The 27701-nt window shown below is 41.0% G+C and overlaps 1 protein-coding gene across 12 annotated transcripts in view; it reads left to right on the top strand.

The window, feature by feature from the left end:
- KALRN (kalirin RhoGEF kinase) overlaps positions 1 to 27701 on the top strand; it is a 684488-nt gene that overhangs the window by 354678 nt on the left and 302109 nt on the right. For 10 of the 12 annotated variants that reach the window (XM_017855309.1, XM_017855307.1, XM_017855308.1 and 7 more), the window contains exons 11-13: positions 8348 to 8539; positions 17985 to 18193; positions 21571 to 21745. In XM_017855309.1, the coding sequence (XP_017710798.1) occupies positions 8348 to 8539; positions 17985 to 18193; positions 21571 to 21745 (576 nt within the window). The remainder of the gene's footprint in view (positions 1 to 8347; positions 8540 to 17984; positions 18194 to 21570; positions 21746 to 27701) is intronic. The other 2 variants (XM_017855318.1, XM_017855317.1) reach the window with 1 other exon arrangement.

Below are 27701 nucleotides of genomic sequence, written 5' to 3'. Positions count from 1 at the left end.
AAAAAAAAAAAAAAAAAAAAAAAAATGTGTTATTTAGTCTCCAAAATTTGTGAATATTCTGGTGATATTTCTGTTATTGATTTCTGATTTAATTACATTATAGTCAGAGAAAATATGTTGTATGACTTGCATCTCTTTAAATTTGTTGAGACTCTATGGCTGAGAATATGGTTTATCTTGGTAAATATTCTGTGAGCACTTGAAAAAAATATGCATTCAGCTGTTGAGGTGCGGGTGGAATGTCCTATAAATGTCAGGCCACGTTGGTTGAGAGTGTTCAAATCTATATCCTTACAAATTTCCTATCTACTTGTTCTATTAATTACTGAGAGGGGGCATGGAAATCTCTGACTATCATTATGGATTTCTCTATTTCTCCTTGTGGGTTTAATCAGTCTTTACATATTTTGAACTTTTGTTGATAGATGCATAAATGTTTAGGGTTATTATATCCTCTTGATGAATTGACCCCTTGATCATTATCAAATGATAATATTATTCATTTTTTCCTGGTAATGTTATTCACTCTGCAATCTACTATGTCTGATATGAATATAGCCACCCAGCTTTTTTTGGCTAGTGTTATCATGCTATATCTTTTTCTATTATTTTACTCTTACCCTGCTTGGTGTCTTTGTACTTATAGTGCATTCCTTATAGACAGCATATAATTGGAACTTGCTTTTTTATCTAATCTGACAATCTCTGCCTTTTGATTGTGTTATTTAGACAATTTATATTTAATGTGATTGCTGATATGTTTGGATTTAAATCTACCACCTTGTTTTTTTTTTTTTTCTATTTGTTGCATCTGTTGCTTTTGCCCCGTTTTGCCTTTTGGATTAATTTAGTATTTTATGATCCTGTTTGACTTCCTTTGTTGGCTGATAAACTATAACTTTTTATTATTTTAATGATTGCCTTAGGATTTATAGTATTTTAACTTATCTTACTTATATATGTACCATAAATCCCATACTACATTGTTATCATTAGTTTTTAAACCTTATTTACCCATGTAGTATTTCCATGCTCTTGATTCCTGCGTATGGATCTGTATTTCCATCTGATACCATTTTCCTTCTTCCTGAAGGACTTCTTTTAACATTTCTTGTCTTGCATATCTGCTAGTGAAGAATTCTTTCGTCTTTGTATATCTGAAAAAGTCTTTATTTCGCTTTTGTTTTTGAAAATATTTGTGCTGGGCACAGAATTCCCAGGTTTGCTTTTTGTTTTTTGTTTTTTTCTTTTAGTACTTTGAAGATGTTGCTCTACTGTCTTTTTGCTTGCACTGTTTCCAATAACAAGTCTGCCGTCATCCTTATCTTTGTTCCTCTGTATATAGCTTGTACTTTTTTCCTCTGTCTAGTTTAAAGATTTTCTTTTCTTTCCCTTTTTTGCCAGTTTATTTTACTTTTATGTTCCTTGGTGTAGTTTTCTTTGTGTTTCTTGTGTTGAAGGTTTGATGGGTTTCTTGGATTTATAGTTTTTGTTATATTTGAAAACTTCTTGGTCATTATTTCTTTTTTTTTTTTTTGAGGCAGAGTCTCACTCTGTCGCCAGGGCTGGGGGCTGGAGTGCAGTGGCCGGATCTCAGCTCACTGCAAGCTCCGCCTCCCGGGTTTACGCCATTCTCCTGCCTCAGCCTCCCGAGTAGCTGGGACTACAGGCGCCCGCCACTTCGCCCGGCTAGTTTTGTATTTTAGTAGAGACGGGGTTTCACCGTGTTAGCCAGGATGGTCTCGATCTCCTGACCTCATGATCCGCCCGTCTTGGCCTCCCAAAGTGCTGGGATTACAGGCTTGAGCCACCGCGCCTGGCTGGTCATTATTTCTTTAGGTATCTTTTCTAATACCCTCCTCTTCTCCTAGGGAATCTCAATTACATGGATATTGACCTGTCTGAAGTTCTTCCATAGCTCACAGATGCTTTGTTTTTAAAATTTATTTTTTCTCTCAGTATTTTAGTTTAAATAGTTACTATTGCAGTTTTCAAGTTCAGTCCTTTTATCTTCTGCAAAGCCTAACCTACTGTTAATACAGTCTAATGGTTTTCATCTTTAGAAGTACAAAGGGTTTTTAAAATTTTTTTTATTTCTTAACTATCTGAACATATGAAATACAATTATAATAACCATTTTAAAATACTTGTCTGCTAATCTTAACATCTATTTCAGTTCTGGGTGAGTTTTCATTGATTGATTTTTCTCCTTCTCATAGGTGAGATTTTCCTGATTATGTGCATGCCTGTTAGTTTTTTTTTTTTTTTTTTTTTTTTTTTTTTTTTTTTGAGACAGAGTCTCGCTTTGTCGCCCAGGCTGGAGTGCAGTGGCCGGATCTCAGCTCACTGCAAGCTTGCCTCCCGGGTTTACGCCATTCTCCCGCCTCAGCCTCCCGAGTAGCTGGGACTACAGGCGCCCGCCACGTCGCCCGGCTAGTTTTTTGTATTTTTTTAGTAGAGACGGGGTTTCACCGTGTTAGCCAGGATGGTCTCGATCTCCTGACCTCGTGATCCGCCCGTCTCGGCCTCCCAAAGTGCTGGGATTACAGGCTTGAGCCACCGCGCCCGGCCGCCTGTTAGTTTTTTACTAGATACCAGACATCATGAGTTTTACCTGGTCAGTTGTGGATATTTCTGTATTCCTATAAATATTCTTAAGCTTCATTCTGAGACACAATAAAGTTACATGGAAAAAAAATTGATCTGTTCAGGTCTTTCTCTTAAAATGTACTAGGCAAGACCAGAGCCGTTCTCATTCTAAGTCTACTTATTTACCCTTCTGACCCTTCTGGGTACTCCATCCAACATCCCATTAATCATGAGGTTTTCCATGCTGACTGGTGGGAGCAAGTGCTATTTCTAACTGTGTGAGTGCTAGGCACTGTTATCTCTAATTCTTTCAGATGGTTCTTTCTCTAGCCTCAGGTAGTTTCCTCACACATGGATTCTTTGCAGATCTGCCCCAGAGAGGGTAAGGAAGGAAGGTGAAAGAGATTTGTAAGCTGTAAAGTACTATTCAGATGTAAGGTTTTGGGTGTTACCTTGATTGCTGCCCTCCCCAATGCCTATGCTTTTGTGTCTCCTTTGTCTTCAATGCGTATGTATTTTTTTTTCCTTTCATCTCATTACCTACTGGTTTCAGCCATGCTGGCCCGAAAAAAAATGCTCACTGTGAGGGGGATTTTCTCCTGGTCCTCTGGTAGTCTCATTCTTCAATCTACCTTGCCTCTTTTGAATAGTAAGGGTGACTTTCAGGCCTCATCCTTCCTCACTCCCAGGACATAAAGCCAAGAGTCTCACTTCGTATTACCAAGGAAGTAGCCTCTTGATTCTAGAGTGTTTTTATTCACTGTCTTTCCCACCCCTTGCCTTTAGAAAGCCTGCTTCCTGCTTCTCTGCTTCAGCCCAGGGAATCTGAAAACATACCTGTATTGCTGAAATTCCTGTTAGAGACAAATTATCCTAGAATGTTCTGTTTCTTTCCTGGGGAGAAAATTTAAAAGTAATGGGCCGAGGCTTCAGCAGAGTGTTTAGATTAGAATTAAGGGCTGAATTATCTAGGGCATCGTACCTGGTTGACACAGTCATGGGGTGTTGGAGAGGGAAGAACAGGAACTGCAGCCATCAGTGTGGCCCATATCTCTGAATCAGGGGCTTTGTCTACCACAGGTCCTACATGAAAGCTCCAACAGCTGAGGGATCTATATACGAGCACTCATAACCCATTTCAATAAGGCGTCAAGCCCAAGGCAGAGACTAGGAAGCTGGGAAACCAAAGAATGCCTAGGAAATATGTTCAGAGCAAGGTCAGACTGTGGTCCTGGGTCAAAAGCTGTTGCTGATTTGGTCAGAAAATGAGCAGAAACCGGTTGTGATCCTTGTCCCAATTTGGGGGTATTGACAAGAATCGAAGTATTGCTTTGGTAATACTTTAGTTGATATTTTCCATACATATTTCTATTTCAAGGCTGTGCCAGGAGGTAGGATATACCAAATAAAATTGAACATTGAACATGAATTCTATCATGTAATGTCTTGTACCAGGTAGTTGATGAGGAGCGAGGGTTGAATATTAAGATTGGTGGCCGGGCGCGGTGACTCAAGCCTGCAATCCCAGCACTTTGGGAGGCCGAGACGGGCAAATCATGAGGTCAGGAGATCGAGACTATCCTGGCTAACACGGTGAAACCCCGTCTCTACTAAAAAAAAATACAAAAAACTAGCCGGGCGAGGTGGCAGGTGCCTGTAGTCCCAGCTACTTGGGAGGCTGAGGCAGGAGAATGGCGTGAACCCAGGAGGCGGAGATTGCAGTGAGCCGAGATCGCACCACTGCACTCCAGCCTGGGCGACAGAGCGAGACTCCGTCTCAAAAAAAAAAAAAAAAAAAAAAAAAAAGGTTGGTGGTGGTTGATATCTTCTTTAATTCATTCATTCATTTACTAAATATTTATGGAGCACTTACTAGGTGCCATACACTGAGGGAAAGAGATGAGAGACATTATCTGCCCCAAGGAGATGAGAAAGACAAACATTTGCACTACAAAGTGGCAGGTACCATGGAGAGGGTTGGTATAAATCACTCTAGGAGTCCAGAGGAGGGCATATAAGCTAGCCTTGGGAGAGAAGAGGATATGAGGGTGGAGTTCCTGGAAGAAGCAGTGCCCTAGCTGGGTCTTAAAGAGTAAATAAGAGTTGGTCAAGTACAAGAGTGAAGGGACGGGCATCTCAGGCTGAAGAAGAATATGTGTAAAGGCACAGAGGCAAGATTCAGTGCAGTGAGTTTTGGGGGATGCAAATAATTTACTTCCTAGGCTGTTTGTAGGAAAGTGATATAGGTTGAAGCTGAAGGGAAAAAGTGTCAGGTGAAGAAGGGCGTTGCACACCGTGTCAAGACATTTTACCCTAAAGGCAGTGGGAAGCCACTGAACAGTTTTAAGTAGAAGACAGTTGTGATTGTGTCTGAATTTTAGAAGCTCTTTTCTGCTAGTAATAGGGAAGAGAGCTGGGCAGAGACAAAGCTGAGAGCTCAGCTTTAACGCTGACCCCATTGCCTTCCCACCTGTCTTTATTGTTCCATTCTCTCCATAAAATGTATCTATCTTATAGCTCTTCACTGAGGTATCCAACCTGATTTTCTGCCACTCTCCAATTTTAGGTTGACTCAACTTATTCAAACAGGCCTACTCATTTGTGTCTTCTTTATTCAACAAACATTTAGTAAATGCCTATAGCATACCAGCCACAGCTCTTGGCATGGGGGAACCAAGGATGAATGAGACACGGAACCTGCCTTTAAGGGGCTCACAGACCAGTAGGGAGATACCATGGAGACACATTGTTACTATAAAGTATGATGATGGCTGTGGGGTGGGATAAATATAGAGTACCCTGGGTGCAAAAAGAAGACAGGCTTGCTTATGAGAAGCCCTTCTCCTTCTCTGCTAAATCCTACCCATCCTCAGTTTCCTGCCTATATTCTTTATAGAGGCAGGGTAGTTTAATGGGTTGTTGCTTGGGCTCTGAAGCCTGCCAACAGGGTTTTAATCCTGGTTCTGCCACTTACTAGCCATGTGACTTTGGCCAGAAATTCTTTGTACCTCAGTTTCTTCATCTGTAAAATGGGTATGATGGCTACATCAACTTCATAAGGTTATTGTGAGGATTAAAGGGGATAGCATGCATAAAATCCTTTAGAACAATCTTTGTCATGTGCAAAATATGTAATAATTATTAGCTACTATTATTCTCAGTTTTACTCCTTTTCTTCAGCATCTATATCATATCAAGAAATTGTAACCCCTAATTATCTATTAGTTTGTTGCTTGCCCCATCTTATGTATTGTCATGTTATTTCTCTCAAGAATGATTTTATTCTTCTTTGAGACAAAATACATTATATATTTATCTGTACTTTTGGGATACTTACAGTATTGGATATGTATTGTGGCGATCAGCCATCCCAGTTTTCCCAGAACTGAGGGGATTTCTGGGACACAGGAATTTCTATGCTAAAACCAGGAAAGTCCTGGGCAAACTGGGACAAATTGATCACCTTACATGTAGTAGACACTTCAGTTTGGCTTTTTATTTATCTCTTATTGGTCCCAAACCTAATCTGCTAGCAAGCTCACTTTGACTTTGCCACAAATTTTTATTTATTGTCTACAGAATGTAAAGTTACAATCTCTAGGGGTTTTGGGGGAGCAGGGGCGGGGGGAATCCTGAGATTCCCTAGGATTTAAGGTGGACAATTTGAGGGATTCCTAAAATACCTCTCTCCCATCAGCTGTGGGCATATAGACTAGAAATTGTGGGCAATCCCACAAGAGCTTTCTTTAACCTGACCCACAGCCCTAGAGGTCTACCCTTGCCTGTCATTCCCCTTGTCTCCCTGCATGTCTCTCATGAATGGATGACTTCCTTCATCTGCTTTCCAGAATTGAGGTACCCTGGCTTAACCCAGTGGCAAAGCTCCTTTCCTCATATGAAGCTGCTGTTTTTCCATGAATTTCCCAGTTGGGGCCAAGTGATTTTTCCTCTTTTTCAACCCTGTCTTGGAAGCATTGGGACAATGTAAATGACTTTTTCTCTTTTTCAACCCAGTCTCACCAGCATTGCAATGATGTTTACCTTGGGAAGTTGCTTTTCAAGCAGCATTCCTTATGGATCCCCTGGGGCCTCTCTCCAAATTTCTAGAAGTCAAGACAAGTGTTTGCCTGCCCATCTTCCCCAGTCCTATACCAGTACAATTAAGAGGCTGGCTCCACAGCCTCTGAAAGTTTCAACCCTAGAGTCTCAGTTTCCTAGGGCTGTCGTAACAAAGCACCACGAGACTGTGACTTAGATAACAACTTCTTTTCTTACAGTTCTGGAAGCTAGACATTTGAGATCAAAGTGCCAGCAGAGTTAGTTCTTTCTGAGGAATATGAGGGAGAAATCTGCCCTGTGCCTTTTTCTCAACTTTTGGCAGTTTTCTGGCAGTCTTTTGCGTTCTTAGCCTTGTATATACATCTCCCAATTTCTTCGTTCATCTTCACATGGCATTCTCCCTGTGTGCATGTCTGTCTCTTCACATGGCATTTTTTTTTTTTTTAAATAGGGACACCAGTCATATTGGATTAGGGATCTATCCTACTATAGCATGACTTGAACTTAACATAACTAATTACATCTACAATTATCTTGTTTCCAAGGAAGGTCACATTCTGAGATATTGGGAATATGTGAATTTGAGTGGGGGGTACAATTCAGTCCATAGCACCCAGGTCTTCAAGTGAGTCCAAAACACTCCTTACAGACTCGGAGACCCTGTCTCCATAAGCAAAACAAAGCACCAGAGAGTCATTGCTCACGAATCCATTTCAATTCTCCACTCACTTTGTGTTTGATGCTGACTGCTCTGCTTGTTCCCTACTCTAGAGTTTTGTGCCGACTCTAGGGATACTAAGAAATATATGTACACCTGAGTCACCAGCTGTAAGTCAGGACATATCAGGAGGCTTTCAAAATGAGAAGCCTGCTGAGGAAAAGTTGTATCTGTGGCAAATAATGTAGTAACAATTCTAAAGGCAGTGGCTCCCATCCTGATGAATAGTAATTACAAGTTGGTTGCCTTTTAAAATGCTCTGGAGAATACCATGGTGTGTACAGATGGGGGGTTGGACAACTGTGTGTGCGCGTGTGTGTATGCAGTAGCTTATGATAAACAAAATCAACAGACTCCTCCCCAACCTTCCTGCAAACATTCCCTGGTCCCGCAGGGAGTAGCCTGCATCTCCTCCCTCTGACTGTGGCCACTGCCTTTTGTCAGCTCCCTAGAGTTGCTGATCCCTTCCCCTCCAAAGAAATAGCTCTGTTCCAAAAAGATAAACACCAGTAGTTACAGGGAACTTGAGGAGAAAAGCAAAGCAAGTCTCCCAGTTAGTTTTTCTGGTGTTCTCACATAGAAATACAGACTGTCTTTGTGGGTGTGCTATTTCTGATCCTGACAGTTACAGCCTGAGATGTGAGGGCAGTGATGGGTTTTCTTGAAGGTAGGGGATTGGGAACAGCTGGGGTATGGAGGTTCTCTAGGCTCTCCCCACTTCTTTCCAGGGACACTGCACCTCTGAGAAATCCCAGGGGTGGATGAGGCACCTCGCTGGTGCCCGCCTGTGCAGAGCAGCCAGGCAGGCTGCTAGCTTGCTGAGAGGCGGCGTGCCAGCTCCGCAAACTGCGCCTCAGTGCCAGATCAGGGAGCTGTCGGCTCAGCGCCCACGCCCCTCCGCTTCAGCTCGGGGGAGCCCCAGGGTGGGCTGCTGGAAGTCGCTACTGCAACTTGACTTTGCCTCACTGTTGTTGCTGGCAGAATACGTACACCAATGCGGACAAGCTCCTAGAAGCAGCGGAGCAGTTGGCTCAGACGGGGGAATGTGACCCGGAGGAGATCTACAAGGCAGCTCGACACCTGGAGGTGCGCATCCAAGACTTCGTGCGCAGGGTGGAGCAGCGGAAGCTTCTCCTGGACATGTCTGTCTCCTTCCACACACACACTAAAGAGGTAAGGGGAGCTAGTGGAGAGAGGGCATTCGGTCCTGCTAGGATTAGGTCGGCTTCCTAGTAAAATGGCCCTGAAAGTCTGACCAGGGTCCTGGGTAGTCTGGAGGTTACTAACTTCCTAACTTTGGTAATATTAACAATTCGTTCCTGATAGCCTGCATTTAGGTCTCTCAGAGTGGGGCAAAATTTCCTCCCATAGTATCCAGTGAGGAAAGGGGGTCATGGAGACAGGTGGTTTTGGGGGCATCTACTAGAGCATGCAATCTGCAGCTGGAGACATGTGGGAATCCCTGATATAGCAATAGTCATTGCAAGAAGAAATGTAAGAGGATCACAGACTCTTTTCCTACTCCACACCCAGTTTCTCTTGGTTGCTGTTTCCTGTCAGAAATGAGAGTCCTACAGAACTTTGATCAGGTATCTTTGCTACCAGCAAGGAACATGTAGAGTTTACAGTTGTGTTTTTTCTGTGTTTTTATTTTTTTTTTTAACAGGGGATTTAATCTTCTTAATGAGGTCTGTGGCAGGGTGATATTAAAGTTGGTCCTCACTGTGCCTGAATGTGGAGTGACACGCACTGAAAGAAGGGGGACTGAGATGCCCTCTACCAAGGAAGCTGGCTGGGCTTGAAACCCAGCCTGAATAATTCACCAAGTGGAGAAAGGAAAAGGAAGGATAGATTATGTTAAGCTGCTGCAAGAGCAGAGGGGCCCCATAGAGAGGAAGATGGTTGCAAACCTATGATTGCTTTTCATTTCTGCTTAACATGGGACATGCTGAAATTGAATAAGTGGCCAGTAAGGAGGCCCATTTAGCATCATCTGTAATAACACCCTTGGCAGATGAACTCATTAGGTGTATGCGTGCTTGTGTCCCCTCCCAGGAATTCCCTGTAATAGAGTATTAATTAAAGTTTGATTGCTGCTCAGGAAAAAAAATTAGCCCTACTTAATTAAGTTGAATTTTAATATTGGGAATGCATTAAGAATCTTGGTTGTTACGGCTTCCCAGCTTTTTCTGACACTGAGGGAATGAATGTAAACCATTGCAGTGCCTATCAGAGAAAAACATGAAAAGATAGTGTTCTCTCAACTGAGATTCCCCAGGCAGATGAAGGGCTGGCAAGCTCCCTGAAGCTGGATTTGCTTCCTCTCTGCAGGACCTGCAGCCACTCTCTGATGAGTGTCTATAAAGCAAGGGGATTAGCATTAATCCAGGGTTTCCTGCCTGGTTCTCTGCTTGGTAGTGGCTCACCCAATTGTCAATGAAAGTCTCAGAAACCAAAGGCATGTGTATTCCTTTTAATTATGAGCCTGTGGGTGATGGAATGGAGTATGAATGAACAGGAGTCATGTTCCTCATGAGGGCTGTGGCAGTGCTGGCTGCATGGAGAAGTGGTGGACCAGGGTCAGTTTCCATGGAACTGCCACTCCCAAAAGAGTGACCATGGCTCTCAGGAATTCCTCTAGCTACATCTCTCACCTTCTATACACAGAGCTAGAAGGCTGGGATTCTAGACCAGATTCTGCTGCTAAAGAACCATATGAGCTTGTGCAAGTCACTATGTCCCTGGCCTTGGGTTTCCTTATCTATAAAATTATGCAGTTGGAGTTGGTGGCTCTAAGGCCCCTTAAGGTTCTAATGTGAATCCAAGATTCCATTCTTCTTCTCGTCTTCTTTATTTGCTGTTGATAATGATAAGAAATAATAATAATAACAATTAAGCTGAAGTAGTATAGGTGATTTACCGAGCCTAAGATTTGGTTTATTATAAGCACTCAAAATATATTACATGCGTTTTTGAATGGACACCTATTACTTGCCAGATGCATATACCATCTCATGTAACCTTGATGATAATCTTATGATATCGATTTTATTAAACACATTTTTAAAGGAGGAGACTAAGCCTCAGAAAATAACTTTTTGAAGGTTACAGACTTTCTCAGTAGTACAGCAGAGATTTTACCTGTCTTCCTATGACCTGCACTCTTGTGTTTTTCTTTTCTATCTCCTCTGTTCTTCCTTCTCCTTACTTTTATTTTTCTTTTTTACATTTCTAAACCCCAAATCAGGGGCTTAATGGGTAGGACAGATCTTGGCTGAGAAATACACAGTGTTGTCAGGATTGGAGGTGTGGGAGACAGGAATAGTCAGGGAGTTATTGACTATTGTTTTCCCGGATATCTCTAAAATCTTGCTAAGCTTGGTCCTGTTTGAACCTGAGACTTGTTTCCTCACTGGAACTCAGCTATAAAGTCACATTCATGTGAAATACTACTAGAAGGAATGGTGTGATGCAGGGAGCAGGTGAAGAAAGAGAAAGAACTGAAATTTATTTAGCACAAACTATGTACTAGGCTATCTAGCTATCTAGTTCATAGCCATGACAATTCTCGTTTTTTAAAATTCCAGTTTTACAAATGGGAAAACCAAAGTTCAGAAAAATTAATAATTTGCCCATGATTTTATAGCTAGGTTGTAGTAACTACAGAAATTGACCCCAGGTCTTTCTGTCTCTAATGGCCATGCTTTTTTCTCCTTTGCCACAAAGACTTTTATATAAAGGCTAATAAACAGAGACTTGAATGAATTTTTTTTTTCCATCAGAGAATTCATTCAAACAGGAGGCTATCAGGAAATTGCATAGTCTCTTTCTCCTCAGTCCCAAAATATGAGAGAAATTTGGAGCAGCCCTGCCTGGATACAAAGGGGTTTGTGGTTGTGAGGCTCATTCCATTCAAGACATCTACAACTCTCTGATCATACAGATTTTATTTTATTTTTTTCAGGATGGACAGAAAAGCAACATTTTGAGTGACTGTCACAGAGGAGCTGTTCCCAGGGGACATGCAGTGGGACTTTGTATCTGCATGTTCCCTCTTGGTCACTTTCCCATCCAAACCAGTCTGTATGAGGTCCCCTTTAAGTGATTTGCAAGGCAGCGTAGAAAATAAGGTGTGTGTGTATGTATACATGCACATACGTGTATATGTACATGTATATGTATACACATGCACATATATGTGTACACACACATGCAAATGTTCCCACACACTAAGTACAGCAAGATCTTGGATGCCAGGTAGGTCTGATTTCCAGATCTTTTTTTTTTATGCTTCATGCCTTTGGGAGAATTGCTCTTAATCTCTGTTGCTTTGTAATAATTATGAGGATGACTATTACAAAATGAAGTAGTACAATACTAACACTCATTTTTTCCTAGTAGGAAACTTCCTCCCACATTTTTCTTAGTGTTTCTTTAAAGTAGGCTTAATAAGGAACTTAAAGCTCAACTTAGACATTATTTATTTTTCCTTGAACTTCTTCCCGGGTGCTTGCAACTTTCACCCAGACAAGAGCAGAGCACTGTATATACCTCCGTCAGTGGTGCCATGGTCACACTGAGCTGTGATTTTCTCCTTCACTAAATTGGGAGTGCTCATATGTATAGTACACATGTGATATTAGATATGTAGATACAGATACTACTGTGTCTGATACATAGAGGTGCTGAATAAATATTGAATAAATGGGTTTACTTGACAATGGGAAGCCAGTCTCTCCTAACAAAAGTAAAAGAAAAAGAAGAAAAATGAGAGAAGAGTTTCTTCAATCACATTTTAATCTATTGCAGTTCTTTGATTTGAGCTCTCCAGATATTGTAAATAAGGGGGGCTTGGTGGGGAATCTAACTTGCTGATGGGAACTTTCCTTCAGGACCTATATATAGCAGGCAGAAATGGATTATTAGGGGGGCAGAAATGAGCATCCTTGAATGGTCTCATGAAAGAACTCCTGTGGTTTGATTTTTGCGTACTCTGTTTAATACCTCTCAAGACTCATCACCTCTCAAACATCCCTAACTATGGGTCCTATTTGATCCTGAGTTCATTCGCTTTTGACTCTATAGGCAAAGTTCTGGCTTTTTATTCAAGACAGGATTAGTAGTCTGTTAGGGAATTTTGAGTTGCCGTGGTTGCTTTTCCCTCTTACTGTGAGTAGAGTGAATAGAAGGAAAATCTGCTCAGCATTGCTAAAGTGGCCTTCGGTACTGCTGATAAATATCGTTGTAAATCATTTCTGTCTCACTATGGCTATCTTCCTCCTTCTTTCTTTCCTTCCTCCATTTCTTCCTTCCTATAATAATTTGCAGAGTTTCTGCCTTGGTGCCAATTTCTAACAGAATGTCATCATAGTCTGTAATTTTCATGGAATGAAAGCCCCTTTTGTAGGAGATTTCTAAGTGGGAACTGAATATCCACCTTCATAAATGATTTAACCTAGACTTCCTATGACTCCCCAGGCTAAAGTTTGTAATTTTACTTTTGCCAAATTTCCACATCAAAAGATTTACTCTAATTAGGATCAGAGAGGAAACAGGAGGAAGGTATAAAAAGATAACCTCCAGGCTCATTTCTTCTGCAAATTCAAGTCTGCTTAATCCTATTGGCCTCATGAATTCTTTATTTATTGTAGGAACCTAGAGGGTTAAAAATGTCTAACTATTTCATCACAGTGTTAGTCATAATCTTGAATAATTAGAGACCATCTAAATGTTTCACACTGGGTGATTTCGTTAAACAAATCATAGTGCATTTATATAGTAAAATATTACACAGTCATTCTAAATCACATTGCCAAAGATGATTAATGACATGAGGAAGAGCTTGTGGTATAATTATAAAAACTGTATATCCAGTATAACACAATTTCAATAACACATAGAATAAGGACCAGAAGTAAATATACCAAGAATTTAAGAATGTTATAGGAGATGTAATTTTTTGGCTTTTTTGTTTGTTTGTTTTGCAAGATTTCTTCAATGATATTTTAAATTTATAATCAGGAACTATCCAATAAATGTTATTTTTCAAAAGCAGAACTATTCATCCCTACTTATACAGAAGAGTTACTCAAAAAAGAAAGGCGACAAACATGTACTTGGGACTTTCTTATAGATCCAGAGCCTCCACTACTAGTTCAAATTGTGCTGAACTTAAATACATTCTTTTTGCCTGGAGCCAAGAGGGCAGCCAGCTTTGTTTTCTGGTCTGGAGAGCTAGGGCAAGTTTGGGAGAAGCATTGACCCAAGTCCTCATTCTTTTTGTCCAGGAACATGGCATTTGTAGCACCTGCCCTGCAGAAATTGTCATCACGGAATTCTCTTTCCTTGCTGTGTTTCCATGGAAATGCTACAGTCACTGGGCTTTCAAAATAACCATTTTTAGATATTTTTGTTGTATAAATATAAGTCAAGTTAAATAAGGAATGTGGCCAAAGTAACCAACCTCTGCTCTTTATTAGACAGCTTAATTAAATACCCATTTCTATTTGTTTCACCTTGTGGAATCATTCTGCCACACTATTTCCTACTCAAATAGGTACAAACACACCACAGACACTCCTATATACACATGTTCCTCTACCCAGCAACTCTGGAACCAAAACTAAATTGGTCTTCAAGAGGGGTGATGGCTTTAAGAACAAAAATAGCCTCATCCTCTGTTTTGCTTGCTGTACTGTTGTACTGTTTATTTAAGAAACAAGCAGGTGATTGATGCCCAGGAAAAATTATCTTTTCAAAATGAGGGAAGAGGAGGTTCACCATGTGGATATGGTGTGCCTTTCAACATCCTTAAGGATTGTTGATACCATTATTGTTAATCAATTGTTGTTAGCACAATGGCTGCCCAAGCTGTGCAAATGGAACAGCCAATCAGCCAGAGAAAGTGAAATAAAATGACCTCTTTCCTTAACCACTCATCCGTAAGCCTCGTTATTTTTCTTACAAACCTCCTAGGCTCTTTCTCTCTTGTCTCCTTCCTTCCTGTCTTTTTCAGTTGCCCCTTTCTCAGGCTGCCCCACTATGGAAACAGGAGAGGGTCTGTGGGCTGGCCCTAGCTGAACTCACTGGTTCACTGTTAGAGCTAATCTTATGTAAGGCACGGAAAGGCACCTTTAACTGTACCCCTATCAAGGTTCTAGAAATTCTCAAATTGGACCCATTCTTTTGGATGTAGGTATTTTTGGCCACAACTGTATGTGTTTTCTGTAAGAAAGAATGCACAAAACCATCTACATGTATATATCAGCATGGAGCAAGCAACCATTGCCAAGAAGAAAGCAGGACCCTAAAAGAAGGGTCATGGTACACATACATTTTGATCAGGAAGAGAGGGTCTGGAAATGGCTGAAACATGGGATTTTTTTTTTCTGGGGAGAGGGTGGGTTGATGGAGAAGGTACAGTGCTCTAATATTAAACCTTAGATAAGCAGAAAGGAAAGTGGATCACCCATGGGAGAGAAACCAATGCGGAAGACAGTGGGGAAAAAAACACACGTGGTTGCTGCTGCCTCACTCGCTCCATGATTTCACCTAATTAGTTCCAGCAAACATCGGCTTGTAGTAGCTTGACAGAAAAGATTGTTCTGGCTGGATCTCACTGACTTCTTAATAATCAGTAAAGTAGTAGCAGAAGTGTCCCTCTAATTTGGACTTTTTTCTTTCTTTCTTTCTTTTTTTTTTTTTAAAGACAGAGTCTTGCTGCTCTGTCACCCAGGTGGAGTGCAGTGACACAATCACAGCTCACTGCAGTCTTGACCTGCTGGGAACAAGCAAGCAATCCTCCCGCCTCAGCCTCCCAAGTAACTGGGGCTACAGGCGTGTGCCAACACATGCCCAGCTAATTTTTGTGCTTTTAAAAAAAATTTTTTAATAGAGGCTGGGTCTTACCATGTTGTCTAAGCTAAAAATATCTTTTAAATGTAATAATATGTAGCACTGATACAGTATTGATTATATGTCAGACACTGTTGATAAGTAAGATAGATAATATAGTTGTGTATACATGCACATATATCAACTTATTTGTAATCTTTATCACAACTCTCTGGGAGGAAAGCAGTGTTATTATCCCCATTTTACTGATGAGGAAAGCCAAGGTGCAGAGAGAATAAGTAACTTACCCAAGACTGTATAGCTAATATGTGGTAGAACTAGGATTTGAAACTTTTTTTTTTTTTTGGAGACAGAGTCTTGTTCTGTTCCCCAGACTGGAGTGCAGTGGCACCATCTCAGCTCACTGTAGCCTCTGCCTCCTGAGTTCAAGCAATTCCACTGCTTCAGCTTCCTGAGTAACTGGGATTACAGGCACCTGCCACCATGCCTGGCTAATTTTTGTATTTTTAGTAGAGACGGGGTTTCACCATGTTGGCCAGGCTGGTCTCAAATTCCTGACCTCAGGTGATTTTTTTTTTTTTTTTTTTTTTTTTGGAGACAGAGTCTTGTTCTGTTCCCCAGACTGGAGTGCAGTGGCACCATCTCAGCTCACTGTAGCCTCTGCCTCCTGAGTTCAAGCAATTCCACTGCTTCAGCTTCCTGAGTAACTGGGATTACAGGCACCTGCCACCATGCCTGGCTAATTTTGTATTTTAGTAGAGACGGGGTTTCTCCATGTTGGCCAGGCTGGTCTCAAATTCCTGACCTCAGGTGATCTGCCCACCTTGGCCTCCCAAAGTGTTGGGATTACAGGTATGAACCACTGTACCCAGCCCCTGAAACTCTTAAAGACTATGCTACACTGCCTCTCTGTACAGTAATTTTTCAGAGAACCCATCATCTCTTCCCTAAAGACTTAAATACACTTAGAAAATGTGTTTTCTCTCTAGACAAAACTGCAGCCAGAAAATATGAAGTGGCATTAAGCTATCATTATCAATATCCTGTACTTCCTGGTTTTATGCTGATTTGAAATTAGCATATTCACACTTACAGCAACATGTATCCCAGCTTAATATGGTCTGGAAAACTTGTTTGGTGTTTTATTTGGAAAGAAAATAAACTGAACTAATTACAACCAGATTTGCAAGCTGATAAATGTGAGGGTTGCTGAATAATAATTTGCATTCCCTATAGCAATCAGCATAATGCTATAGGCTTAATACTGCTATAAGTTTATTCAAAGCATTAATAATAAGGAAATAGTTCAGTCCTCACAGTCTTTGAAGTGAGCAGGGCAAATCTTGTTCTTCCCATTTTGTAGATAAGGAAACTAAGATTCAGGAGGTTATTCACCTGTACAAAAAGGACATTCTTTACACTTTATTATTCACGGCCTCTAAAACTTATTCATCTTCCTGTTAACCTCTTCTGCTGCATCTAGGGCTTCTCTATCTAAGGAACAAAGAATAACTTGTCCAAAATCTTGAAGACTATTTTTGTCTCTATTTTTTTTTAAATCTTCCCTTATTGAAAAGGCCATACTGTAATTTACCATACTGAGAACCAACTAGATGAAATAATATTCTTGAGGTAGACATTTACCTATGTTTTTAACAGGGAAGACTTTAGGATGTTACAACCAGATGGAAATTAACCAATTTGTTTTGTGCTTTCCACAACCTACTTTACACATGATGTCATGGAGATCGAAAGGTATAGTGATTTGTGCAAAGGCACCATGAATAATGGGAGGAATAGAAGCCAAAATCTGCATCTTCTGACTCCATCTCTCAATTTTCTCTCTCTACTGGCTTTTTTCCTGGTAGAGCCCTGAGCTTATCTTTCCTGCTGGTCAGGTGAAGACTCCTGGTTTCAAAGCAAATGCTAGACTCATCTTCCCCTCTCTCATTTATGAAAATTCTCAAAGTAGTCAAAAGTGAGCTCTCTGGCAGGCCACTGGAGACCTGTATGCAGTATGATGAGGAAAAGCTATCAATAAATGATTTTTCAGTAATTCAGTTTTAATTCCTCAACATTTCCAATGCTTATTTTGTTCAAAACACTATACTTAGCTCTTTTAAAGTTATCTAGCCAGTAATACCTAGTTGTATTTTATCATCTTGAATATTATGGGAAAATGTCTCTTATATTTATTGAAATTAAGATAAGCCACCATCTTTAGCATTCAACTTTCTAACCAATCTAGCAATTTTAAAAAGAACAAAATAGTATGGGATATGTACAGAATATGCTCAGTTAATATGCATTTAATTCTTATTGACCACCACATTCTTTGTATATTTGCAATATCATGATACATTTCTAGGAATCAATGTGCACAGAGCACATTACTCCCTTTCCTCCTTTCTGAAAGAGGAAATAATATTCGTTTATTCTAGTCTCCTGTTCTTCCTAGTAGTGTCTCAAAGATGACTGATCTCCTTGCTCTAAGACCACACCTGTAGGTTTCCCTGAACCACAGGGAAGTTAAGCCAGGGGTGATTCCTGTCTTTAGGGACTGTCAACACCAATGGAGTAAACTTAGCAAAGACTGGTGATAAATATAAATGTAAAAACACAAAATGACCCATAGGTGTGCTGATCAGAATGGCACTGACTGGTTGAGAGTAAGTTGGGTGATTCCAGTCTAGCTACCTTGCCCTCACCCCAGCCCTGGCCTCTCCCATCTTCCCTGAGTGGAGTCTCTGCTCTCTCTCTACAGTTGTGGACATGGATGGAAGACCTTCAGAAGGAGATGTTGGAGGATGTCTGTGCAGACTCTGTGGATGCAGTCCAGGAACTGATCAAGCAGTTCCAGCAGCAGCAGACCGCCACTCTAGATGCCACGCTCAATGTCATCAAGGAAGGCGAAGACCTTATCCAGCAGCTCAGGTCAGCGCCTCCCTCCCTGGGGGAGCCCAGCGAGGCCAGGTCAGCATGGGCAGAGCTTTCCAGTGGGAAATGCCTCGGGCTAGACGTGAGATAAGTCCTGTCCCAGTCTTGACTCAGCAAAATCTTGCTTTGTGGTCTTGTGTGAGCTTCGGTTTCTTTAAGATGTAAAAATGCCTGCACCATACCCAACTTGAGTCTAGAATGAAATAGTAAATGGAAAAACTTTAATGTTTCAAAGCATTATTTATCATTCAGGATGTTATTCAGCCATCAGTAAGTAACATAAATACAACAAAAATTAACAAAAGACAAAAAAAAAGTAAAAAATCTTTAAGAATTAGGGCATGTTTGCTAATGCAGAGAAATAGACATTATGGAATATAGTGTTATCTGACATCTGGTCTTAGGCTGAACTCTGACCTCCAGTGCCCCAGTCAGCAAAATCAGATCATTTTGCTGATGTTTGACTTTGGACCCATGAAGACGCAGAAAAAGTGTGGTGGTGTCCTACCAGTTCCCTGTTACCCAATTATGACCTTTTACCATTCCTTTTATTACCTGCCCAGAAAATAAAACTCCTTCTGCATCAACCTAAACAAACATAACTAAGGAGACAGATCCTGTCTAAAATTTTTCATTTGTTTAGAATTACCCAGGCCATTGCCTCCTTTCTATTGGCATCAATATCTAATTTTCTGTCCCTGTCAAGGACACTGGCTCCTTAGATAAAGTGTCATGAGGCCTTAGGCAAGCCCTCAGCAACCAACCCCATGCCCAGGTGCTGTATAAATAGGATTTGATGGTGCTAATGATGCCTGCCCACAGGGACTTGTTCCGATCCCAAAATCACTGAGTGCTGGGACCTCTGCCAGCTCTGGACAGAAATAATCTCATCAGCAAGTCCCAGGCCAGCCTTAGGGCCTGAGGGAATTATGTCAATTGGAGATGGTTTTTTTCACCCATACCAGTTGTCCAATTAAATAAACAATGAGAAATTACCTTTAGAAGGCCCTGGCATGTTTTTCTGTTGGAAGTTAATAATTTCTATTCCAAACATGCACATGAGATGCTCCAAGTCCTCCTATTGCATGCTAACAAGACAGCCTCTTTTCCTTCTTCCCCTAATTCATCTTCATGAATATATAATACATGACAGCTTTGTCTGCCTCCCTAGGAAACTCCACTGTCATTTGCTTCTGAAGAGAATTCCAAATAGTGGACAGTCATTTAACCTCTCTGGGCCTCAGCTGCTTCGGCTGTGTAATTAAGGGGTTCACTCTAGGAGTTCTGGCAGCTCTAGAATTTTATGATGGCTTTGTGTTATCTATTCAAATACTTTTCACAGGCTTGGCTGGCTTCACTTTCTGTGGGGCTAGGCCTATGGAGATGCCACTCGTTCTTAACAACTGTAAACCTGCACAATGCCTAAGGGCATAAGGCTACTTGATGATGGCAAAGGCAACAATGTGTGTGATGCCTGCTCTGCAAGATTAAAATTCCATGGGTTTCAGAGAGTACCGTAGGCATATGACCAAGAGCCACTGGCGACCATTCATTGTGGCAGTAACCTGACTCTAACCTAGGCTCCCCTCCCTGACATCAAAGCAAGTCAAAGAGAAAAAGAAGTAAATGGTGCTTAGTGGGCATTGGCAGGACACCTCACACACACCAGAAACATCTTCCCTAGGTCTTCCTGACTTTTCTGACACTTGTCACTAGAGCACCTAAGGGAGATTTTACATCTCTGTGATTCCTAGTGAGTGTGACACGGACACAGTGCCGCATAAAATGGTCCAAAATCATTCTCTTCCTTCTGGAAGATGAATGATGGAGACAGACTGAGAGGAACAATCCAGGAGAATAATCATATCCTCCCAGCAGCAAAGCCGTCAACAAATACATAGCAGATAGCACTGAGTACATCTCATGTTCTTTTCATGCCTGGGGATGTCCGTGCAGTTGTAGGAGTAGAAACTGTGCCTGTATCACGACAAACAGGCCAGGGTGAGGAGGCAGGAATTGGGAGCCCTCTGAATGGTAGACAGAAGGGTGCTTAACAAATTAACCTTATGTCATCTTCAGAAACAGAATGAGCTCAGATACCACTGCTTCTGAGACAAACACAGGCTGAAAGAACATGGCTTTCAGAAAGCCTGCTGATAAGATGATTGGAAATAAATGATTTTCCCCTTGTCCTTTGACCCTTAAGTTGTATGAGAAACTAAGATGTCACAAGATAATGAATGTGCCAGTTTATTTCAAGTTTTAGGGCTCTAGCTTACTCAAGGCCCTATGGAATCTAAACTTTAACAGCCTCCATCATTTTCCTATTATAGTTACCACCACCTCATTTTGCTGAGCAAATCAATCTGTTTATCTCTCGGTTTCCCTCTACAAGGCATCACCTCTCCCTACTACGTTTATATAGACTCTGCCTGCTCAGAGGAGGCTACACCTCCTCCTATTACTTGACTTGTTTCTCCATTTCTTCAAACCCCTACATCAAAACTGTTTGCAGCCTTTGTTGGTTGTCCCAGCTTCTTAGGATCTAGCCTTTACTCTCCTGTTCAGCACTTGACACTTCACTTGTGTCCTTTCAGGAGTAATATTCATCCATACAACATGTTACTGGTCTTAGTTCATGTGCACTCTTATTTAACAGCAAACTGTGAAGTGAGCAGGGCAGAAATTATTAAGTCCACAAGTTGAGTCCACTTGACAGATAAGGGAGCTGAGGCTCAGAGAGGTGATTTCCCAGGACCACCAGCCTAAATATATCAGAGCAGAGACCTAATTCAGGTTTGCAGGCTCCAGATCCTATGCTTTCCTAAGTATAGCCTGAGCCTGTTTAGTATAATAACACCAGCCCATAACTTTAGCATAGCTTTATAAAGTGCATGCTTACAATTTTGGCAACCATGACATCATCTGTTTTAACAAAGAGTCTGTGAAGTAAAAGCAGGAAGATTTTTAAAAAATATGCCTTTAATATGTTTGTCTGTATGTATTGTGATAGATGTATGTGTGTGTATGTATGTGTTGAAACTATACATATTAGACTACATATAAGTGTGGAACCATTCCATTTCTCTAATATTTTATGCCTTTTCTCTAATATTTTATGCCTTTCTCATACATTATTTCATCTTATTTCTTTCACAAGTCTGCTTGAGGAATAGGAGAACAACTAGTCTTAGAAATAGACTTGTGAACCCAAAACAGGATGCATATAGCTTTGGTTCACTCATTAAGCAGATAGTATCAGGCTCACAGCAGGAGTTTGATAAATGTCTGTTGATTGAATGACTCAACTGATTCACATCCACCTTGCTCAGATGAGGAAGGTCCCCCTCCTTCTCTGTCACTTTTAACATGGAAAGGCCTCTCCCTCCCTTTTTCTCCCCACTCTGCCACAGGGACTCAGCTGTGTCCAACAACAAAACACCCCACAGCAGTTCCATCAGCCACATCGAGTCGGTCCTGCAGCAGCTTGATGATGCCCAGGTGCAGATGGAGGAGCTGTTCCATGAGCGGAAGATCAAGCTGGACATCTTCCTGCAACTGCGCATCTTTGAGCAGTACACCATCGAGGTAGCGGAGGGGGGAGCAGGACGGGAGGTGGAGAGGGGCCAAGAAGTGCTTCCTGGCCAAGGGCACTGCCCCAGGGACAGGGCAGTAGCCTAAGGAAATTAGAGCATCCAGCATGCATTTTTAGAACACAAGAAATTCCCAGTCCACCACAACATATTCCTTCCAGTCCTTCTCATCCCCTACTGCCGAGCAGAGCCCCTCTAGTTTACTTTCTGTCTGTAGATTACTTTCTTGAGAAGGTTTTTTGTTTGTTTGTTTGTTTTGTTTTGTTCTGTTCTGTTGAGATGGAGTCTTGCCCTGTTGCCCAGGCTGGAGTGCATTGGCGCAATCTTGGTTCACTGCAAGCTCCATCTCTTGGGTTCAAGTGATTCTTCTGTCTCAGCTTCCCAAATCGCTGGGATTACAGGCATGTGACACCACACCTGGCTAATTTTGTATTTTTAGTAGAGATGGGGTTTCACCATGTTGGTCAGGCTGGTCTTGAGCTCCTGACCTCAGGTGATCTGCCTACCTCGGCCTTCTAGAGTGCTGGGATTACAGGCATGAGCCACTGTGCCCAGCCAAGAAGTTTTTTATTGCTATCTATTAGAGTCTTACTTGGCATTTTCCTGAAATACCATGGAGGTGGTAGTTTGATGATTGGAGTAGAGTCATTGAATTTCACAGCTTTATGAATGGGTAGATGTTAAAATTAGGTGGCCTCCTTAGAGCTGATAATATAAATCATGCATCAGATTCAATCACACAGCCATTAAGAAGCCAAGCACCACAGGAAGGGGAATTTGTATCTGCAGTTTGATTTCTACCTATTAAGAAAGTAAGCCTGTGCTAAGACCATTTGTTAGTTCTTCTCATAAACTCCTCAGTTTATTTTCGGAAGGTTGGAATCCCATATTCTGGTAAATTTATGTCCCCTTTATCATACCAATTAGTAATGTCTTCTCTCACATAATTTCCCCCTTTTAATATTTTCTGCTTTGAAACCGTAACTAAAGCCAGGCCAATAGGGTTTCTGTGGTATAAGGAATATCCAACATCAGGCACTTTTTCCTTTTCAGGGATGGCAAAGGGTTGAATTAAAGGCATGTCTTCTCTTCGCTCCTGGCTGGTATGGTAGGAGGAAAAACCAACTTTCCACCCACCATTTCTTAACTTTGTTTTCCATTCCAACCATCTTTCTGGAGTTAGGGCTTCTGGGTTTCTGGAGAGTGATCTTCCCAATAATATCTGCGGAAACTTCAGTGGAACAGCTTTGGAAGGAAATTTTTTTAAAAAATATATTGAAAGCTCCAATATCCCATCCTAATCCAACTCAATACAAGAGACTGTCTTGGGAACAGCTACCCTTTGCTTTAATCCTGGGTCCAAAAATGTTCATATTGAGAATCTGAAGTGTAAAAGAAAAGCAATCATAAAGGTATTCATCTTTCTATCTTTTACTTTCTTACAAGCACATCTGTACCTCCTGCCACCTTGGGAGAACTTGTAATTTCTTGCTTAAAGACTTCATGTTCTAAAAGATGCTTTCTGGGCAGGTCCTGGAACAAAGGAGAAGTTAAGCCTTTAAATCTAGATCTTAACTATCCTTCCAACTGATTTCATAACGTTACGTGAATTTATTTATACTTTTTATTTATTTTGAATGTACTGTCAGGATTTCAGGTGGCAAGTAGTATCAAAACAAGTTTTGAAAAACGATCAGAATGCCAGTGGGAAAATAAAATATTGTGAAAAGTGTATGTAGCGAACATTTTAAAGGCAGGGTAACAAGGTACTAAAGAGGTAAAAGAGAGGGTTTGGGTCATTTCTTTAGTAATTTGGATTGAGATGTACAAAAATAAATACAGGCTAAGTTGATTAAAGTAGCCAAAGGCACTCCTGCAATCATTCCTCAGCTCCATTTTGCCCCCTGGGAGTGAATATATCCATGGAGAAATTATGTTAGCAGGTTTGGTGGTTTTGCTGTTGTACTTCTTATTTACTCTCCTGTCATTCTGGGTCTGCTTCAAAACATGCTTAAGGGGGAGGAAACAATCTGAGGGTTTGGAATAAGTTTTATTTGAAAAGATGGCTGTGGCCTGGAAGTCAGTGTTGCTGGTTCAGTGCTGGAATGGGTCAGTTAGCTTCGCTTTGACATCGTCTATGCCCCTCACATCAGCTGGGGGCATCATAAGGGTGTCTTTGCTTGCATCGATTCTAGGCAAATCCAGTTCCACTCCTAAAAAACAATCGAAAACATATGGAGAAAATATCCTTTAAAAAATGTGGGTTTAAATCACGTGCATTAAAATTGGATCTGGTTTAAAGGTTACAAGAGAGGAACTTGATACTTAAATTATGGGGCCAAGGGTGGTGGCTCACGCCTGTAATCCCAGCACTTTGGGAGGCCGAGGCTGGCAGATCACTTCAACTCAGGAGCTCAAGACCAGCCTGGGCAACATGGTGAAACTCCATCTCTATCAAAAATACAATTAGCTGGATGTGGTGGTGGGCACCCCTGGTGCCAGCTACTCAGTAGGCTAAGATGGGAGGATCACTAGAACCCAGGAGGCGGAGGTTGCAGTGAGCTGTGATTACACCACTGCCATCCAGCCTAGATGACAGAGTGAAAACCTGTCTCAGAAAAAAATAAAAAATAAACAAATAGATTGTGGGATTTGCATTCTTTAGCCTTTGTATGTATAAAAATTCCTCTTCCCACCCCAAGTACTGGACAACAACTGGACAACCTGGTGTGCAGGCTAGCACGAGTGTGAGGGCCTCATAAAGTGAGGGAGAGAAAAATCATGATAGGATTCTGCATCCTCTGGTGTAGGCTATAACTGGATTTTAGAAGGGGTCTTATTCCCTTGTCTTGTGGGGGAGGCCCAAAAGCTTGGGGAGAATGCTACATCTAATCTTAGAACTGGAAATCCTGCCAAACCTATGAAAGTTCTGCTTTGAGTCAGATTGTCAGAAGTTATTTTTGAGGGTGTTGAGATTATTCAAATACCAGCTATGTCTCACTGTGGGGATGAGGAACAAACTTTTAGAGAAGCTTCTGAGTGTGAAACTGAGGGTGGTTTCTGTAACGAGAGGTGTGTTTATGCTGACGTAAGCCAGGGCAGGGTCTGTGATTATAGGACCTACAGTGTGGTTTCTTTCCTAAAGGAAGGCATTTGATAGACATGCTCCAAATTCCTCAGGATTACTGAACACTGGAGGAGGCCTGCTACCCTGCATCTGAGGAATCTAAGCGTGACTCCTTAGCCATATCACTGAGGGCCCAGATGAGCCAGTTACTGTAATCATTAGGATAGCATATGAGCTGCTGCACCAATCTCTTTTTACTCAATAATAATGGTGCTCGCTTTATAACCTGGAATGAGATCATAGGGTGCGCCCACGTAAAGTGAAACATCCTAAATTTGTTAGTCAGATGTTCAAAACCAGGCCCATAGCTGGATTTCTAGTTTACCTTCTTGGACTCCATGGAGACCAAAGTGACCTGTAATGGAACATGATGTTCTGTAATGTTTTTTTCCTGTTGGTTCAGCCTCCTTCTATGAAAGACATTTTATATAAACTAGTTATGACAGAAGAGACATTTCACCAAATACAAGTGTTATTTTGTGATGGTAAGAATATGGGTGATTTTTTTTTTCTTATTTTTGATACTTTCTTACATTTCCAAGTTTTATACAATTAGGAAGGACAATCAGAAAGAAATGAAAATATTTTAGAAGCAAGAATAGGCCAGTGGTCTCCGAACATTTTGATTATGTACCTTCTCAATTTTTTTGAACTTGCAACCCCTACATATAAATATTTATTGATTTTAAGTTATAAAAATGTTTGGTCACTGGCTAATAATTTCAAAACTCAACACGCTCTTGGGGAGAGGTTTAGATTTTTCATTAGAAGTTGTGGGTTCCATATTTCAAATAGTCTTCTGGTAATTTCCAATTATTTTTTCCCTGGTTTCTTGAGAGATCGGATTAGATTGTCATTGTTGCCTTACCCCATAATGTGACTGACAGAGAATTCAAAGTTCTCTTGTGCTTTCATGATTAGTATTATCTTCAAACTGCAGTTTCTTTGCAGGAACCTCGTTAAACCATGTGTCTTTTTGTGAAGGTTAGTTTAGTTAAAACTAGGTAGTAGACACGTCTATTTAACTGGACAAATGAAAAAAAGCAGTAATTTGAAATGTGCAGAAAGCAGTGAACAAATGAGCTACAGTCAGTCCCACGGAGTTGTGACACTCCTACCTTCCCTGAGGAGCCCTCTTTTTCATGCTCTCCACAAAGCCATCTGCCATGTGGTCAGAGTGAGACTCCAGCACCAGTCTACTAATGAAAATCCTGGGAAATTTTATACACTTTGTATTGGCTTGATAAAATATATGTGCATAATATAATATATATACACATATATGCATATTTATATCAAGATAGTTTTTCTATTATCAATGGATAATTTGGGGCATTTTCTGAGATGGGCATACTCATGTTGGAAAGCCTTAGAAATGACACCAAGAAAGATAGATATTCTAGACAAGGGACTTTCTGAAAATATGGGCCACCTTTATAGTTTTTCTTTTAAATATCTGTGTAATTGCAAGCAAGGTGTGCTTAACGCACCTGGAAGTTTATTGAGTAATTAACCTGAGTAGGGGGTGATCTACCAATTCTAAATCTATGGGGTTCATGTAAAGCAAATAGGGGCCAGGCTAAGGCTGGGAAGAAACGCCATTCAAGGAAGAAACTTCTGCCTAAAGAAGATAAGCTGATTATAACTTACTGGTGGTCTCAACTCTTCAATTAGTTGCTTGCAGAGGCCCTTAGCATTTTATATTAGAAAGAGACCATTCAGTCAGCCTTTTACCTATATAGAAATTCAGTTCAGTAAACATTTGGTGAGCACCTACTTATGCAGCAAAAGCCATGTTGGACATTGAGGATGTAACAGGGAGACATAGAAACAGAGTCGTCATACAATTTAAGAATTCTATGATAGAGTCTCCTGGTTTGCAGAGAACACTGGAAGGGGCAGATACTTAGCCCAGTCAGGATGTCCATGGAGGGTTTCCCAATGAGGTTACATCTGAGGGCAGGCAAAAGTTGGTGGCTAGGATTTGGCATCCCTGGAGGATGCCGTCCAGCCTCTACCAGAATATCTCCAAAGCCCGGAAAGGGGCTTAGCAGGGAAGGGAGAAGAAAGGTGGGAGCTCACGATCTCACTATTATGTTGAACCAAAATCTCCACCTTTTACACTTCAGTCCTTGTTCCACTCTCTGGAAAAAAAAAAAAAAAAAGAAAGAAAGAAAGAAAGAAAAGAAAAGGAACTAGTCTGCTCCCTCTTACTTGGGAGCCTTAAAAATATTTGAAAATGCTTATCATAGGCCTTTTTTCCTTTATCTGAAAAACGGTGAGATTGTATGAGTTACTTCTGCAATCCCCCCGACTCTAAATATTTTATTATGATTTCTCCTTAGTGTCAGCCCTCTGTGGTATATATCCCCTATGTTATTCATCTCTTTCTGGATAGGACATGGTCTCCAGCCACTGACTGTCTTGGTCACTGTCTGCTGAAGGGAGCCTGGCTCACATACAGGCTTGGATGTGTCCTCTTCAGAGCACTGGCTCTGGTGCAGCCCAGGAGATAGGTACCTTTTTAATGACTTCATCACCTGTCTTGTCTAGGCTTTGCTTGCTTAAAAGCTCCTGGTTGTCATTTCAAAATAAGGGCTTCCAGTACACTGACTTAGAAACAAAAACAAAAAAAAAACCAAAAAAAACCCAAAAAAACTTAAATGGCAGCTTTTATATTTTGTCTCTCAAATTTAGTCTTTTTTTTTCTTTTCTTTTTTTTTTTTTGCACAGTTCTTCTGCCTGTGAAAATAGATGTAAATTTAACTTATTATTACTATCAATGTTGTAGCTGTTTGAAAAGTTGGGCAGGTAAGACAGGGCT

The sequence above is a fragment of the Rhinopithecus bieti genome, unplaced genomic scaffold, assembly GCF_001698545.2.
Source record: "Rhinopithecus bieti isolate Rb0 unplaced genomic scaffold, ASM169854v2 scaffold_39586, whole genome shotgun sequence".
NCBI lineage: Eukaryota > Metazoa > Chordata > Mammalia > Primates > Cercopithecidae > Rhinopithecus > Rhinopithecus bieti.
This window is presented reverse-complemented; position numbering and strand designations above follow the sequence as displayed.